At 38.8% G+C, this 16,948-nt stretch overlaps 1 protein-coding gene across 14 annotated transcripts in view; it reads left to right on the top strand.

The window, feature by feature from the left end:
* The first annotated feature begins 781 nt into the window (after positions 1-781).
* The window catches only part of RNF6 (ring finger protein 6), a 282,619-nt gene continuing 266,452 nt past the window's right edge, over positions 782-16,948 (top strand). For 7 of the 14 annotated variants that reach the window (XR_004279136.1, XR_004279135.1, XR_004279133.1 and 4 more), the window contains exons 1-6: positions 782-892; positions 1,565-1,644; positions 3,643-3,853; positions 4,947-5,042; positions 8,015-8,133; positions 16,135-16,207. Coding sequence is in view for 7 of the 14 variants with exons in the window: in XM_032314715.1 (XP_032170606.1) it covers positions 3,661-3,853; positions 4,947-5,042; positions 8,015-8,133; positions 16,135-16,207 (481 nt within the window). In the remaining 7 variants the exon portion in view is untranslated. Of the gene's footprint in view, positions 893-916; positions 1,111-1,564; positions 1,645-3,642; positions 3,854-4,946; positions 5,043-8,014; positions 10,858-14,743; positions 15,448-16,134; positions 16,208-16,948 lie in introns of those variants that run through there. The other 7 variants (XR_004279131.1, XR_004279137.1, XM_032314719.1 and 4 more) reach the window with 4 other exon arrangements.

The following is a 16,948-nucleotide window of genomic DNA, read 5'->3' as shown; positions in this document are numbered from 1 at the left end:
ATGAACGAACGAATGGAGAATAAGTGTGAGCACTGTGCAATGATGATGTCTTCTGGATGGTGGGCCTGTAAGCAAAGGAGCCTACACCAGATTGGGCTGAGACCCACTCAAGGGCTTAATTCATGTGGTTAAGTGTCACATCTCAGCAATAAAACTAAAGACACGAAAGCGGGGAGTTTCCAAGTGCATTCCTAGAGGAAAAGTGAAGAAACACAAACGAAAGCACTTTAGAATGATTGGGATTTGTCGTTTCCAGGTGCCCGTGAGCAATAAAGGGAAGAGCCTGGTTAATTCGTTAACGTGGTACCACGCAGCAAAGAGACAGGGACAGACTGCTGTTCGGTGGCACTCCATAGCCAGGCTCGGCAAACAGGCCACAACAAAGAGCAGAGCAGGTGCTACTGCTTCCCAAGGGTGGGGAGTAGGCTGTGTCCCCGGAACTATGCAGCTGCAGGAGCGCTGAGGGGCCCGGTACCTGGCGCTCCTCGAGGAGGCCCTGGGACTACCACCCTGGCCGCGAGCACTGACGGGGCGGAACGCGGAACGCTAGCACCCTAGGATCCCTCCGGACTCAATTTTCAAACGCACCCGCGAGCGTCCAGCCGGCGGTGCGGCGTCTCCACTCGTCCGAGGGGGCACCTGGCAGTGAGGAAAGGAGGGCCGGGGCCTTCATCCCTCCTCCGGAGCCGCCCCGCCAGGTGGACGACTCCCTCACGGAGTGCCGCGGCACGAACTTCCGGCTTCTCCTTTCAGTCAACGGTTAGAGGGCGCAGCGGCCTCTGGAGGCTAGCCCCTCTCGCCCGTGGGTCACAGCCTTCCAGGACCCCAGTGGCGCGCCACCCGCCACAGACTTTCCTTTGGGGAATAAGAGGACGGCCCACCTCCGGACGAGGTAAGCTGGGGGGAAAGCTCCGGGCTCGGCCACTACTTCCGGGAGACGCTGAGGAAAGCCAGTCCTCCTTGGCCCCCATCTCTTTTCCGATTGGTTAACTGCTCTCTTAATGCGCCCCCCTAACTGGTGATTGGCTCAGATGCGCCGTCTGTCACCTCCCTCCCTGTGGGAATCCAGGTCGCTAAGGGAAGCGTTACTTGAGGCTCGGTTGGGAAGAGGTTGGTTGGGCCCTTGAGCCTAGTTTGTTTATTGTGGTGCGAACCGTACCCCGGCGCGAGCTTCGGTCGCAACGGCCAGGGAAGGAGCCAGTAGCGGGACGGAGGGCGGGGGTGGCAAGAAAGTGAAGGTTCAGAAGTAAACTGGAGAGACCTAACCCTGGTAACATCTGAATGGGAGCAGGGTAGGAAGGAAGGCCTCTGAGAGGGGGAGTTGTAATCCCAGGAGCTGTGACAGTGTAGGAGGGAAGGCCTAGTTTCTGTTGTGTGAGAAAAGGGCCTTGCGGGAGGTTTTAATGACCTAATTGTGTGGGGATATAATTTTCTAGGAGAGTGTCTAACCAATTCCACTGAAGATTTTGCTTTGACTTTGCAGCAGAGCTTTGACTTTGCTAGCCATTCCTGTCCTTCAAAGAGACAATTTATTGAATAATTCCATTCTCTCTTATTGCTTCAGATGGGCAGCTCTCAAAAAAAGCACAAACAATTGGATGGATGCCATTGCCTATATTAAAAGCATGTTGAAAGGAAAATAAGGTACTCACTTTGTTTAATTGTGGTTAATTGTATTAAAAAAATTACCTTTGAGAAGAAGCTCTTAAAGTTTTGAATAATAGTAGGGTAGCTTGATTTTATAATAGCTTTCAATTTTTTTGATTGTTCAGTACAAAAAAATTGTATTACTGCTGTACCTGCCAAATGTGCTCCTGGCTAATGATGGCCTAGTCCTGTTTATTCTGAAAATGGAAAGAAATCTTGAGTTTTTAATAATGTTAATTGGTGTTTGATTGGGTAGTGCTACTAGATCTTTCCTTTAAAAAACTATGTAATAATCACTGTAATAAAATCCTTGAATGTGTAACCTAATGTTAGGATGTAAGTGAAATTGGATGATAGTTGCTTACTCATACGTAGTTTAGACTTGCAGACTAATTTATTTTGTATTTAAAGTAGTTTGCTTAAACACTGAGTCAGAGTTGCAACAATTGCTTTGCTGGTCACCTAGCTGTTTGATTCCCCAACCACCATTAAGTCATGTGCTGTATTACAGATACCCTTTATTAACATCCAGAAGTTGTCAAGGAATAGTTTATTTCATCCACGGATCACCCAAATTAGCTCTTAAAGATAGACCTGGGCCCTACCTTGGAAAACTCTGATTTAGGATTAGAGATGAGATCTGGGCATCTGTACTTTTAAAATTCTCCTCAAGTGGAACTAGAGGGTATTATGTGCTAAGCAAAATAAGTCAGTCAGCGAGAGACAATTATATGATCTCACTCATATGTGGAATCTAAGAAACAAAACAGGATCATAGGGGAATAGAGGAAAAGATAAAACAAGACAAAATCAGAGAGGGAGACAAACCATTAAGAGACCCTTAATTGAGGGAAACAAACTGAGGGTTGCTGAACGGGGGTGGGTGGGGGAGTGGGGTAACTGGGTGATGGACATTAAGGAGGACATGAGATATAATGAGCACTGGGTGTTATATAAAACTGATGAATCACTGAACTCTACCTCTGAAAATAATAGTGCATTATATGTTAATTAATTGAATTTAAATTAAAAAAAATTTTCTCAAGTAAGTTGGTGCCTTTCTAAGTGAGAACTGTTGACTTCCTAAATACATGTGTTTAAGAAATATTTATGAAACAAATAATTTTCTCCATTGATTTCTGTACAATTTAAAAATAAGCTTCTAAGAAATGATGTTGAAGTATAATCCAAAAATAAGGTTTGCCTAGGCAAGGCCAGGAAGTTTCACTGGTACTCCGAAACCTCAAGGACTAACTGTTCCAGGCCTAGGGATGAGGTTTGCTATGGGGAGACACAGAGTACTCTGCTGTACATTCATAGTCCTCAAAGCCATGCATTGAGTACTATTTTCCTGTTAGGTTTAAGAAGAGGTTATCCCCAAGTCTGTTCAGTAGATACAGTAGGCTAAATTATTTTTACCTCAACAAGCTACAATGGAGGATAATATTACAAATATGGGTTTTATTTTCGGAAGAATACCTTTGCTGGAAGTAAATGTAAACCATAGCCTCCCAATAGCTCTTTGTTTATTAAGTAAAGAACATAATTTAAAATTATGCTTAAAGTGCATAATTCAGCTTAAATTTTAAAGTGCATAATTCAGCTTAAAATTTATATGCTAACATGAAGTACCCAGATATTTGAAACATCAGGGAGGGCTTTTAGATCAACTTCACCAGAGAGTCAAGAGGTTAAAAAAAAAAAAAAAGTGATATAATCACTTTGGTATTCAGGAATTAGAAATGAGTGATGAAGCCAGATCTAGCCTGACGTAAACAGTGGTTTTGAGCAAAGAAGTAGATCCAGTTGTAGTCTGTCTCCTAAGAAGCTCTTTTTCATTTTATATGTGAGTTATTCAGTGCAAAATTTGGCATATGAAATATATGACTGGAGAATGAAATTTAAAAATGAAAATAAAGAGATACAAGTTAAAAACATGAAGCCATGTGTAGTCCATGACTAACAGCTTGAATCTAATATATATTGTTTGAACAGAAAGCCAGGAATCTCAGTATGAATACCTCTAGATCTAGATCGCATGATGGTAGTGAAGAAACCTCATCTCAGGACCATAATCATCGCGAAAATGAGAGAAGATGGCAGCAAGAGCGTCTCCACAGAGAAGAAGCCTATTACCAGTTTATTAATGAACTCAGTGATGAAGATTATAGGCTAATGAGAGACCACAATCTTTTAGGCACCCCTGGTAAGAGTTGGGTGAAAGAAGAGACACCTTTTCTATCATTATAAGAGGAGTTTCAAAATAAGGAGGGTTTTTTCCCCCTGCTTCCCTCTCCCAAAATATAATGCATGATTTTTAAATTTAAGAACCTTTTAATATAACAAAATTAAAAATCACTGTCTTACTTCTGTATTTGATAATTAAGTATGAATCTTGGACATGGAGCACTGTTATACAAATGCCAAGCTAACAAATAGCTTAATGTGCATAATAGTGTCAAATATTTACATATATGGTTCTATCTCTCTTTTAAGTAATATTTGTACAAATAAAATATTATTTAGAACCCAATTCTGACTCTTTTGAGGTATTATAATTTACTTATTTAGCTGAATTAATAATATTCCAAAAGTCCAGTGTGCTTTGTGAATTTTATACAAATTCTTTTCACTAATTAAAATGAACTAATTAAAACTTGAATGTTTGTATGGTATATGTTTGTATATTGCATATTTGCACATCATATATTGATAACCCATATAGTGAGCTACTGAGGTAAAATTCAAATACAGTTTCAAAGTTTTCTAGAAATCCAGCCTTTTAAATTTCTTTTTATCTCAGACATAAATCTGTTAATCAGAGGGCGCCTGGGTGGCTCAGTGGGTTAAGCCGCTGCCTTCGGCTCAGGTCATGATCTCGGGGTCCTGGGATCAAGTCCCGCATCGGGCTCTCTGCTCAGCGGGGGGCCTGCTTCCTCCTCTCTCTCTGCCTGCCTCTCTGCCTACTTGTGATCTCTGTCAAATAAATAAATAAAATCTTTTAAAAAAAAATCTGTTAATCAGAGCTTATAGATTTCTTAGTATATCAACTGAGAGGACCTTTTAAGTTATTCAAATTAACTCTTATATTTTTATTTTAATAAAACATAAAAGAGACACAACCACAATGATATATACCTGTGTCAATTAAATATTTTTAACTGTCTTTAGTTTAACAGAACATGAAAATAATAGAATGTCTTCTACAGATTGCTGTAGATTAGTGTTACCCTTCATGAGTTCTTATAAAACAGTAGTTAAAATAATTACTTTCAGTGAGCAATTTTTTATTCTTTTAGGAGAAATAACGTCAGAAGAACTACAACAGAGGTTAGATGAAGTAAAGGAACAACTGGCATCTCAGCCTGACTTAAGAAATGGGACAAATACCAGAGGTATTGTGGACTCCTTTCCATTGGGAGCAGGTTTGATTGGAGCAAATGCAAATTTGTACTTACTGGATCTTGTATGATATGTTTGTTTTTAATGTTTTCCAGTTTTAATGTGATATTCAGATAGCATTTACCCATTATATTCAAAGCAGCGTAGTTAGGCGGTATAGGACAGGGGTTGAATGCAAAAACCTTTTTATATACAGATTGCCTTTAGGGAGCTCATAGTATACAATTAAGTTAATTACCAGAATAGTTCTTTTTAATCTTAGAATATACACACTACTTTTTTCAAAGTAATGGAACTAAACTTCTAAAAATTTGTACCAAGCAATACAGAAAGACTGAGTGAGGAGACCTGCTTTATTGTTTTTACTGTTTTTTGAGTTTGTCTTCTTATTAAAAAACACTAAGTCATAGTATAATAAGTTTTTAAAAAAATTCAAACTAAAGAGAAGTATACAGAATTAAAAGTAAAGCCAACATAATATAGCTCTTACCAGTTCTATTTCCTTCCCCAGAGGTATTTATTATTGGTATAGTTTCACCTTTTATTTATTTATTTTTTTTTGGTAGTTTTACATACTATATTAAGATTATCGTATTAGGGGGACGCCTGGGTGGCTCGGTTGGTTAAGCAGCTGCCTTCAGCTCAGGTCATGATCCCAGCGTCCTGGGATCGAGTCCCACATCAGGCTCCTTGCTCAGCAGGGAGCCTGCTTCTCCCTCTGCCTCTGCCTACCATTCTGTCTGCCTATGCTCGCTCTCTCCCCCTCTCTCTCTCTGATAAATAAATAAAATCTTTAAAAAAAAAAAAAAAAAAAGATTATCGTATTAGGGCAAAGACTATTAAAAACTCAAAAATGTAATGATTCAATAAGATAGAAATTTATCTTTCATGTTAACCGTTCAGGGAAGATAGGGAAACTTTACTCCGTAATCCTCCTGGAAGCCAGCCAGCCAGCAGAGTAGTTCTACAATGGTGCCATAGAGTGCAGGAGCTATTGGCCACATGTGACCATTTAAATGTAAATTAAGTAAAAATTAAATAATTTTAAATAATTTTAAAATTCACTTCTTCATTCCTATTAGCCTTATTCAGGTGCTCAATAGTCACTGCACATGGTTAGAGACTTCTGTACTAGACAGCACAGATGGAGAATATCTCCACTACTGCAGAAAGTTTCATGGGACATTGCTGCTCCAGAGTATTGTTTGCATGATCAAGCTAAGTCAGAGCCGCATCTAGGTTCTACTCATCTAGGTTCCAGAAGGAGGTTCGGACACCAGCCTGAAAGTGAGCTTATCACTTCCACTCTGATTCCATTGATGACAGTTTACATGGCCACACCCATCTGCCAGGCTGCTCACAATGCATTTACAATGGGAGAAAGGCAGGACAGGTTTTGTTAGGTAATTAGTGAACTCTTTATGTATATACATCATCACTATATTCTAGTAATTAAAGAAGGAGGTATTCTTTAGAATGCTTTTACCTGCCTTTTACTTCTATTTCTTTCCAAATTAAAATGGAAATTGGATATTAACCTTTTTTCTTCTGTATATGTAGATAGGAGAGTAGTACTATATTGTTGTAGCTGGTAACACTTAACTCTTTTATTATGTTTTAGTTTGTATCTTTAGGTATGGCTAAAGTTGCTGTTTATTTTTATTGACACCAGAAGCCTATTAATAGCTTTAACATATAAAAAACATTTTTTTTTTAAAGATTTTATTTATTTATTTGACAGGCAGAGATTACAAGTAGGCAGAGAGGCAGGCAGAGAGGAGGAAGCAGACTCCCTGCTGAGCAGAGAGCCCGATGCGGGGCTCGATCCCAGGACCCTGGGATCATGACCTGAGCCGAAGGCAGAGGCTTTAACCCACTGAGCCACCCAGGCGCCCCTATAAAAAACATTTTTATAAGAGATTGTAGTAATGAAATGAAATCAATCTCATGTAACAGCCATTTTTGTGTAGAATAAATGTTAAAGTTAAGGTCTGTATAGTTCCTGTGCATTAGAGTGCTTTTTGTTGAGTTTTGCCCTTTACATGATCCACTGGTTAAAAATGGAAAACAACTTTCCCATAGTAGCAGAATTGTAGTCAAAAAAGCTTATCAGGGACACATTTACTTCTAAATTGATTCATTGAACAATATTGGAAGTCTGATTTGTACCAGATACTGTTGTAGAGGTTGGGGATTTAACGGTAAATAAAATAAGACAAAACGGAGCTTACATTCTAAATGAACAGAAAATATGTTATAGGTAGTGGCCAAGAGTTACTGTGCCAGTTATTATACTAATCATTTTATATGCAGTATGTTATTTTATTCTCATGATAACCCTATGACATTTATACTTTTATTATCTCCAATTTACAGGTAAGGATACAGTCTTTAACATGTCTAAAGTTTTCCAGCTTCACATAAAGACATAATGTAGTTCTAATATTGTATTCAGAAAGCCATATTTCTTGAGATACACATTTTTGGCAGTTCCTGAGAAACAGGATAAAATTCCTAAGGTTACAAAAATATGTAATTGCAAAAATGCTGAGTTCCCTTCACCAGAAAGATTCCACAAATTCAAGGTGAATTACATATAAGTTTTGCCACTACATTTTATTGATTTTACCATATGAATAAAGCATTTTAAATGTATGATTTTGGTATGGGATCTGTTTCTCATTTTCCTTAATATTTGCCAGTAACAGACACAAAGAAAGTAAGAGTGAGGATTTTTTCAGGGCTTTGCCTAAACAGTATTTATATTTTTATAATACATAAGAATATATTATGCTTACAGTATACAACTTTCTTTGAGAAAGTTTAGTTTTTTGCCATTTTTAATACATTAAAATATACACAGATGCTCTTAAATACAACTTGATTTAACTTTATCTTGCAAGCTTTCAATAAAAGAGCATAGATTTTAGGAATTGATCTTAAGTTGATTTGGTTTGCTTTCCAGAGTCAGAAGTCCCTAGAGAAAATTCAAATGAAGATTCTCTGCTAGAATGGTTGAACACCTTTCGACGCACAGGAAATGCAACTCGAAGTGGACAAAATGGGAACCAAACTTGGAGAGCTGTGAGTCGAACAAACCCAAACAGTGGAGAGTTTCGGTTTAGTCTGGAAATACACATAAATCATGAGAATAGAGGAATTGAAATTCATGGTGAAGATCATACAGGCATTCCATTTTCAGACATTAGCAGAGATCATACTACAAGTAGGCAACAAAGATCAGCTAGTCCTGTGGCTAGGCGAACAAGAAGCCAAACCTCGATGAATTTTAATGGTAGTAGTTCCAACATCCCAAGGACTAGGCTTGGTTCAAGGGGTCAGAATTCAGTGGAAGGATCTTCCTCAACATTGGAAAGATTAAGAAATGGAATTGGGGGAGCAGTTGGTGTTCCTAGAACTAGTGCTCCACGCACTAATTTCAGTGGTCACACAAACCAGTCGGGTGGTAGTGAACTCAGGCAAAGGGAGGGGCAGCGGTTTGGAGCGGCACATGTTTGGGAAAATGGGGCTAGAACTAACGTTACAGTGAGGAATACAAACCAAAGATTAGAGCCAATAAGATTACGGTCTACTTTCAGTAGTCGAAGCCGTTCACCAATTCAGAGACAAAGTGGCACTGTTTATCGTAATTCACAGAGGGAAAGTAGACCTTTACAGCAAAACTCAAGAAGGTCTGTTAGGAGGAGAGGTATAACACGTGTCTTTTTAGAGCAAGATAGGGAACGTCGTGGTACAGCTTATGCTCCATTTTCTAACTCAAGACTTGTGTCAAGAATAACAGTAGAAGAAGGAGAAGAATCCAGCAGATCCTCAACTGCCGCACGACGACATCCAACAATCACACTGGACCTCCAAGTGAGAAGGATTCGTCCAGGAGAAAACCGCGATCGGGATAGTATTGCAAGTAGGACTCGATCTAGGGTAGGGCTGGCAGAAAATACAGTCACTATCGAAAGCAACAGTGGGGGCTTTCGCCGAACTATCTCCCGTTTAGAGAGGTCAGGTATTCAGACCTATGTTAGTACTATCACTGTTCCTCTTCGTAGGATTTCTGAGAATGAGCTTGTTGAACCGTCGTCAGTGGCTCTTCGGTCAATTTTAAGGCAGATCATGACTGGATTTGGAGAATTGAGTTCTTTAATGGAGGCCGAATCTGAGTCAGAGATTCAGAGACATGGTCAGCACTTACCAGAGAGGCACTCAGATCTGAGTAACGTAGGTGCAGCTAATGACATCAGCCAGCGCAGTGAAGGTGCCTCCCCAAACAGGCGGGCCCGAGAAGACAGCACTGCAGTGCATGGTGCAAATCAGACCACCCAGCCTCCTGCCCCAAGCAGTGATAATCGAGGTGGCAGGCAGTCACGAAATTCAAATAACTTAGTTGAAACTGGAACACTTCCTATCCTTCGCCTTGCTCACTTCTTTTTACTGAATGAAGGTGATGATGATGATCACATACGTGGTTTAACCAAAGAGCAGATCGACAATCTTTCCACTCGGAACTATGAGCATAACAGTATCGATAGTGAACTAGGTAAAATCTGTAGTGTGTGTATCAGTGACTACGTAACTGGAAACAAGCTCAGGCAATTACCTTGCATGCACGAATTTCACATTCATTGTATTGACCGATGGCTCTCAGAGAATTGCACTTGCCCCATCTGTCGGCAGCCTGTTTTAGGGTCCAGCATAGCAAACGATGGGTGAAGTGTTGGGTCTATTCAAATAGTACATTTTAGTAGAGCTGAGTAAGTGCTCTTTTGTTGAATCATTTGTGATGAGCTAACCAGGATGAAAAAGAACAGATTATTATAGTTGGAACTATTTTTTGTGTGCTTTTTTAACTTGTTAAAAAGAAAATTTATATAAAACTTAAAGTGGCAAATGTTAAATTATTCATAAGTAAAGAATAGTTAAGATTGCTAGAACCAAATAATCTTTAAAATGTTTTTATTTTGGTAATTTTGTCATGCTAAGCACTTTTGTATCTGCACAATTCAGTAGGTTAAAAGTCAATCTTCCTTTTCTTGATAGCACAGCAGACGTTACTTGGACTTTCATGTTCCATAGGCTTAGTACCATGTGCAGACACTGGTGTCTAAATAAGCCTTTCATTCATTTTTTGTTCTAAGGACAGTATCTTTTCATGAAAGAGTGTTTGGCTGAATGTTTGCTAAATATATTTAAGTTATTTGAAATGTTAAATTTGATATGCAGCATATCATATATGTATATATAGATATATAATTTTAAGGTTAAACTATTCAGTCTAAAAACTACAGTTTGGTTCTTATTTAAGCATTTGGGCTATTACTGCATATGGCACAATGTTTAACATTTACAGGATCATCTCTGGGAGGAAGTAGATTAAGATATTTAAAAATAGAGATAATTTACTGAAGCGTCTCTGACAATCTTACTTACTAGACAGCAAGCAATATGTAATACTGAAAAAGTATTTCTTTACTCAGAAATGGAACATGGACATTTTAGTACATATAGATTATTTAACTTGAGTTCAGCCTTTTTGTGACTTTTTTGAACGTGCAGACAATTCTTTGGATATTAAGTAAGGTATACAATATGCATGGTTTCTTAAATTTACTTTTAAAATCTAAAAAAAAAATGTCTTTGAAGAATCAAATGCGTAGATAATATGTTAAGTTCACTTGGAGGCCAGAAAACTCCAAATAATACAAAACAAAAGAGAGAATGTAGAATTTATATAAACACATAAAGTATGCACTGAAGATCTATTTCTACCAATAAATATTAAAACTAAAGCTGTATGTGAACTATTCTTTTCTGTTGGTCCCCTGTGGTTTATTTATTCAAAAAAAATTTTTTTCCACCTACAAGGTGCAGGCACTGTTACAGGTGTTGAGGATTTAGCTGAAGACAAAGTCCCTGTCTTCATAGGCAAGAGGATATTTGCTCTTAGAAACTGAAAATCAGTTGATAAAATGAGTTACTGAATAATATGACTTCTGTGTTTGTTTATGAATATATGACACAGTTTTCCTGTGTCATACTGTTTGGGCAAGATCACAAGAACAAATACCTTAGGACCAGATTCTGTGAGACTTACATGTATCTTAAGATTTAGTTTTACTTTCTGATTAGTAACTGTATTCGATTCATCATGTGAGATGCATACACAGGAATTTTTTTTTTCTTTTTTAAAGATTTTTTTTATTTATTTGACAGAGAGAGATCACAAGTAGGCAGAGAGGCAGGCAGAGAGAGAGAGAGGAGGAAGCAGGCTCCCTGCTGAGCAGAGAGCCCGATGTGGGACTCGATCCCAGGACCCCGAGATCATGACCTGAGCCGAAGGCAGCGGCTTAACCCACTGAGCCACCCAGGCGCCCTACACAGGAATTTTTAAGGACTGCATTTAACACCTGGAGTGAAAGGTTTTAGTAAGAGTCATGACTTTGTCTGGAGTAAATGGTTTCTATAGTTCAGTTATAGGACATGGGACTGGGACGTTTGAAGGCTTTAAATACCAGAAGAAGGAATTTAATTTTACCTCACAGACTTCAGATGTCTCTTAATGAATTTTAGTGGTGAATGCTAAGATCCTCTTTCAAGTTTCAGGAAAATTGATGTGGTGTAGTGTTCAGAACACAGTGGAATGGGGAAGGGAGAGGAAAAAAAAAAACACAATCAATAAAGGAACCATTGTGATCAATTTATTATCAGTTATCATCCTCAGTTTTCTCTAATGCAGGGCAATGGCAATGAAACTGGAAAGAGAAGGAAGTAAAAATTTTGGGGGAAAAGGACATTATTTGGTTTCTTGTTCAGTATGAAGTGTGAGAGTGATACATTCACAGATGGAAAATCACCCGAATAGAAGGGGGAGAGATGTTACAAGCTATGCCAATTTAAACATTTATCTTGAATACAGCCTTATTCATGTATCTCATTTGAGTGTTACCATTTGTTCCCAGTATGACAAGAGACTAAATCCATATATTTAACCAACTGAGCCACCCAGGCGTCCCTAAATCCATATATTTATATATGGAATATTCTTCAGGAAGTTTTACCTCCCCAGGTTTGATCAGTTAGGAATATCAAGAGGAGAACAAAAGAGGGGGAAATGGAAAAAAAAAATAGAGATAAAGAAGAAAAAGTAGAAACACAATTCTTTGTTTGACTTAGTCCTTTGCAAGACATGGTAGGACCAGCACGAAAAGAGCTCTCAAATAGGCATTTGAAATAAAACTGGATCCTCTAATATATGGAAAATTCCCTGAAGATGGCAGGAAAGCTTAATATATTTTGTAAATTGGTATTCTAGTTGGTATTCTAGTTGGGAACAAAAGTGTATTTAATATTTTCATTCATTTCCCAGTAAACGGGCTGATGACAAATACAAAGGCTTTTTATTTATAGCTTCTATTTAGCAATGATTGTACCCCTTATGGTTCCAATATAGAAAGGAACAAATAGTTTGAAACTCTTCATTTGAATATTGCATTCCATGCCACGTCCTTAGAGCTTGTTTTTCATAGTGCGGTTGTCTTGCAAACTTCTATTTCAAAACTGTCAGCTTCCCAGCTGCTTTCCCTCTTTTATCCTCGATTTATATTATTTCAACTAGCATTGACCTGTACTTGACTGTCTCTTACTCATTCTGTGGTTATTTTCCTTTCAGTATTTAAAATGAATTTATAATTTAAGCCTCCTAAGATCCCCTTGAAGTTTTACTGCCACTTAACATAGTAAGTGGCAGAGTTTACAGTCAATCACAGGACCATTTGCCTCCAAAGCTTGTGTTTTTCCCACTCAGTATCATTCTGGTAAAGCAGAAATGATTTGAGAAGATTTCAGTCAAATTTACTCCTTCGTAAAGATATTTTTCTAATATAGCATGTCTTTGTGATTAATGTCCATATGCAAATACATCCTTCCTGTCTCACAAATGATGAGAGGGGCTGCTCCTGAAAGTTACAAAGCAGAATCTGTGTTGGAAGGATGGATCCAGAAAAGAAATGAACAAGCCATCTGAAGACCCTGTGTTAAGGATCATAGTTAATAAGCTGCGTTTCAGGCTTTTTCACGAGTGTTACTCATAGACAAGAATTTCTGGTGAATTTCTATCTTCTGCGCCTCTCCATTTGAATAACGTCTGGCCAGAGGAGCAAGAGATTGTGTAGAAATAGTGCTCCACATGAAGGGGGTAATTACTCCCTTTGCAGTGGTAGTAAGCTCATTTGGGGTCCTTTCCTTAACCCTGTGTAACATTGGAAGTCATAGCTGGTTTATCTGTTAATACATAAGATGATTTCCCAGCAAGCCAGAGCCATCCATCACTGAAAAGGCCAAATGTTTGATGTTCCAGAAGACATGACTGCAAGTGTTAGTGGTGACTGTTTCTTTCCTCAATCTCCATAGACGGGTCATAAGTTCTTTTCGGTTACTATGGAAGTAATAGGCCCTGAACATATCTGCCCTTGAGATAATTAGGGATCAATTACAATAATTACTCTCAGCAAGGTTTGTATTTTATTTTGAGCATTAAATCTCTGAAGATTCTTTGAGTTGGCCCCTATACTTTTCCTTTCCTCTTTTTTTTTTCTTTTAAAATAATCACGTCTTCTGCAAAATAAAAAACACTTTCAGATGTATTTTTCCTCTGTTGTATAACTGTCTCATTTGAAGACTGAGGAAGCTCTTGGTTGCAGAGTATATATGTGCCCTTCCTTCTTACACATTTGACTGAAAAAATGGCCCTACTTAACCGTATTCAAACCGTATTCAAACTGTCTTCTGTGCAATTGCAAAAAATTGTTATATTTTCCCCAGTGGGAAATAATCCAACTTCATATATAGTCTGTATTGTGAAGTGACACAGTTTAGCCACTCTTACATGTTCTGCTTCCCTGGATGGTGTTCATTCTTCCATTAGGTTGGATTGATCAGGTTTAATTGTGATCCCTTACCATCCAGGTTATGGGATAAATGATAAATGTAACTTTTATCTACCTGATAGAGTGAACCAGAATAAAGATCAAACTAAAAAGGTGGGAAGAAGTGCCATTGATTACTGATAGAGAATGTACACACATCTTGCTAACAAGCTTAGTGGGATGAATGATAGGAATATCCAGTCTTAAAAGCATCTCTTTGTTGACTTCCTTATCTGAATGTAGAGTAAGTTGTTTCATCAGCCAATCTGGCTGGCCCTGATCCTGAATTAGGACCACTTTCAGAAAGACATCCAGAGAGAATTTCCCTATTTGTGCAGTGGGTGGGTATTCGTAGTGGGGGCTCAAAGTTTGAGGAGATGCTAGTGACCAGCTTTGATCTTAGCACTTTGATGTATTTGGTTCATGAACTGCTGTAGTGTTGAACAGTACTAAGTCTCTGTGTAACAGGTTAGGGACTTTTTAGATAACTTCCTTAAAACTTTTTAATCAGCTCCTTAACAATTTCAGTTGGGGTCTTGTTTCATATCCCAGAAATCTTGTATTCTTGATTTGCTAGAGGGACTAGCTGTGGCCCTTGCACCAATTTTTGGGAATCTTACCACTCTAATTCTTAGCAAAGTAGGTTTTGCTACTGGCGTAGTTGGGAGCTTTTCCTTAGTCTTCCTTGAGTGTTACCCTTGTCCCTTTGCTGCATTTCAGACAGTGCACTTTATAATGTTCATTTCTGTCTGTAGGATGAGGCAGAGTGACCATACTACTCTGACTCAGGTCACATGGCCAGCCCACTGCAATCATGTTGCTTGGGAGAGGTTTAATTCTATTTTGAGCCAGCACTGAAGTTACCCAATCTTCCTGATAACTCTCTGTGTTGGAACATCCCAAGACCACCCCCAGGTTAGTGGTTGGCTAGGACTCATGGGACACCACATACATAGTTGTGCTCATAGCTAAGATTTATTATAAGGGAAGGAGACAAATCAGAGGGAAAAGGCACATGGGATGAAGTGTGGAGGAAACCAGGCAAGCTTCCAAGAGTCCTATCCTAGTGGAATCACACAAGACACACTTACATTCTTTCAGCATCCAATGGGACACGGGAGAAGTGTTGTCTGCGAGGGAAGCTCATTACAGACTCAGTGCCCAAGGTTTTTATTGGGGATTGGTCATGTAGGCACCTCTGCCTGTCATGTACGGAAATTCTAGACTCCCAGAAAGAAAGGAGATACTAAGCATAAACATATTGTTTACACAGTTTAGGTACATTGAGGCACTTTTATCAGTAAGGGAAAACCTTACTGATTTGGGGAGGGCGGAAACCCTCCCCAAATCAAGTTCCTAGATACTGGCCAAGGGTCAATCTTGCATGCAGGCCTAAGGCTATCTTTTCTGCACACACCCACATCTCCATCTATAGCTCAGAATGTTCTCCTGAATTCTAGGATCACATTTTTATGTTTCAATTTTTTTTTAAGTCAGAAAAAAATATAATTCAAACTGTATTATATTTATCTTTAATAATAGTAGTAGAATATAATTTTAATATTTTTTATGGGGGAAGGGGCCCAGGAAGGCAAAAGTGCTTGAGAGCCCATGAAAGTCCTGCTCCCCTCCTCATTATGCACTTCAGCTACACTGTCTTCTGCAAAGAACTGTGAGTTCCTTGAAATTATCCTCAGCATCTGGCATGATGCCTGGTACATATAGTAAGTCACTCAGAATATATTTAATAAGTAAATGAATAAAAGTGCCATAAATAGGTAGGCCCTGGCTTATAAATGGCTCTTACATTAAAAGTTTGTTTTTAAGTTGGGTTTTTTTTTTTTTTTTTTTAACTCAGAACACATTTACCATAGATACAATATCATATGTTTGTGGTTTGAGGCAAGAGGGGAAAGGCTCCCAGGCCAGCCCACAAAAATCTACATTACCCAGAGTGTTTCTGAAGTACGATTTAAGTGCAGCCGAAAGCAGAAAAAACTAATAGTCCTGCAAGTTAACAAAGAGAACAAGAATGAAATTGAAAAAAGTATTTTTAAAAAATTTATCTTGAATGTTGAATGGTGATGCTTGAGACTCCATAAAGGAAGCCTTTCTTTACTTTTTTTTTTTTTTTTTTAAATGAAAGCTCTACATCCGAGTAGGGCTTGAACTCACCACCCCAAGACTGAGTCACAAGCTCTACGGACTGGACCAGCCAGGTACCTCAAAGATGTCTTTCTCAAATTTCAAGTTACCCTTTCCTCATTGGCCACTCTGTTTGCTTACCACAGTGGCTAAACCAGGCCCCTACTTCTGCCTCAGGCCACCTTGCTCTGTAAATGGTGGTTTTGGTTGTGTGTGCTCTGCTTTTCTTGTCCTCACTGCCTCCATCTCTCTCTCCTGACTCCTATCCCCAACCACTGGGAGGGCATGAAGGGCCCTCCAGCCAAAGAGCTGGCAGACAGGGTGGTCATTTTGACCGTGAGGAGAACCACATAGGCAAGTGGGAAAGGGGCTTGGTGGTTGCCAGTGCCTTGGCAGAACAGGTTGGCCCTTTTACAGCTTAATTCTAAATGTGTCTCACCATTAACTGGACTCAGATTTTTTTTTTCCTTGCAAAGAAGGTTTTAGGTTTAATCTTAAAGAGTGTTTGTTCTGTGTGATTGTTTGATAGTAAAGTTGTTTGTATCTTAGAGCTGATGATAGTAAACACCTTATTCAATATAACATTGTCATGAAGCTCTTTAACCAGTTCAGGTGAGAACAGAGGTTTAACCTTCTCAACTCAGTATACAGAGAGGGATAATTACCACATCCTCCTAAGGGAAGTATACTATATATCTATAAAAAAGGCATTTTCTGAAATGGCCAGTCCTCACGAGAAACAAAAAATAACCTTAACCCCTTAATAGGGGGTGAGGATTACAACTTCAATGATTTTATAATGTTGACCCCCAAAG

Source organism: Mustela erminea, chromosome 15 (assembly GCF_009829155.1).
Source record: "Mustela erminea isolate mMusErm1 chromosome 15, mMusErm1.Pri, whole genome shotgun sequence".
Classification (NCBI taxonomy): domain Eukaryota; kingdom Metazoa; phylum Chordata; class Mammalia; order Carnivora; family Mustelidae; genus Mustela; species Mustela erminea.
Note: the sequence above shows the minus strand (reverse complement) of the source record. Positions and strands in the feature narration are given on the sequence as shown.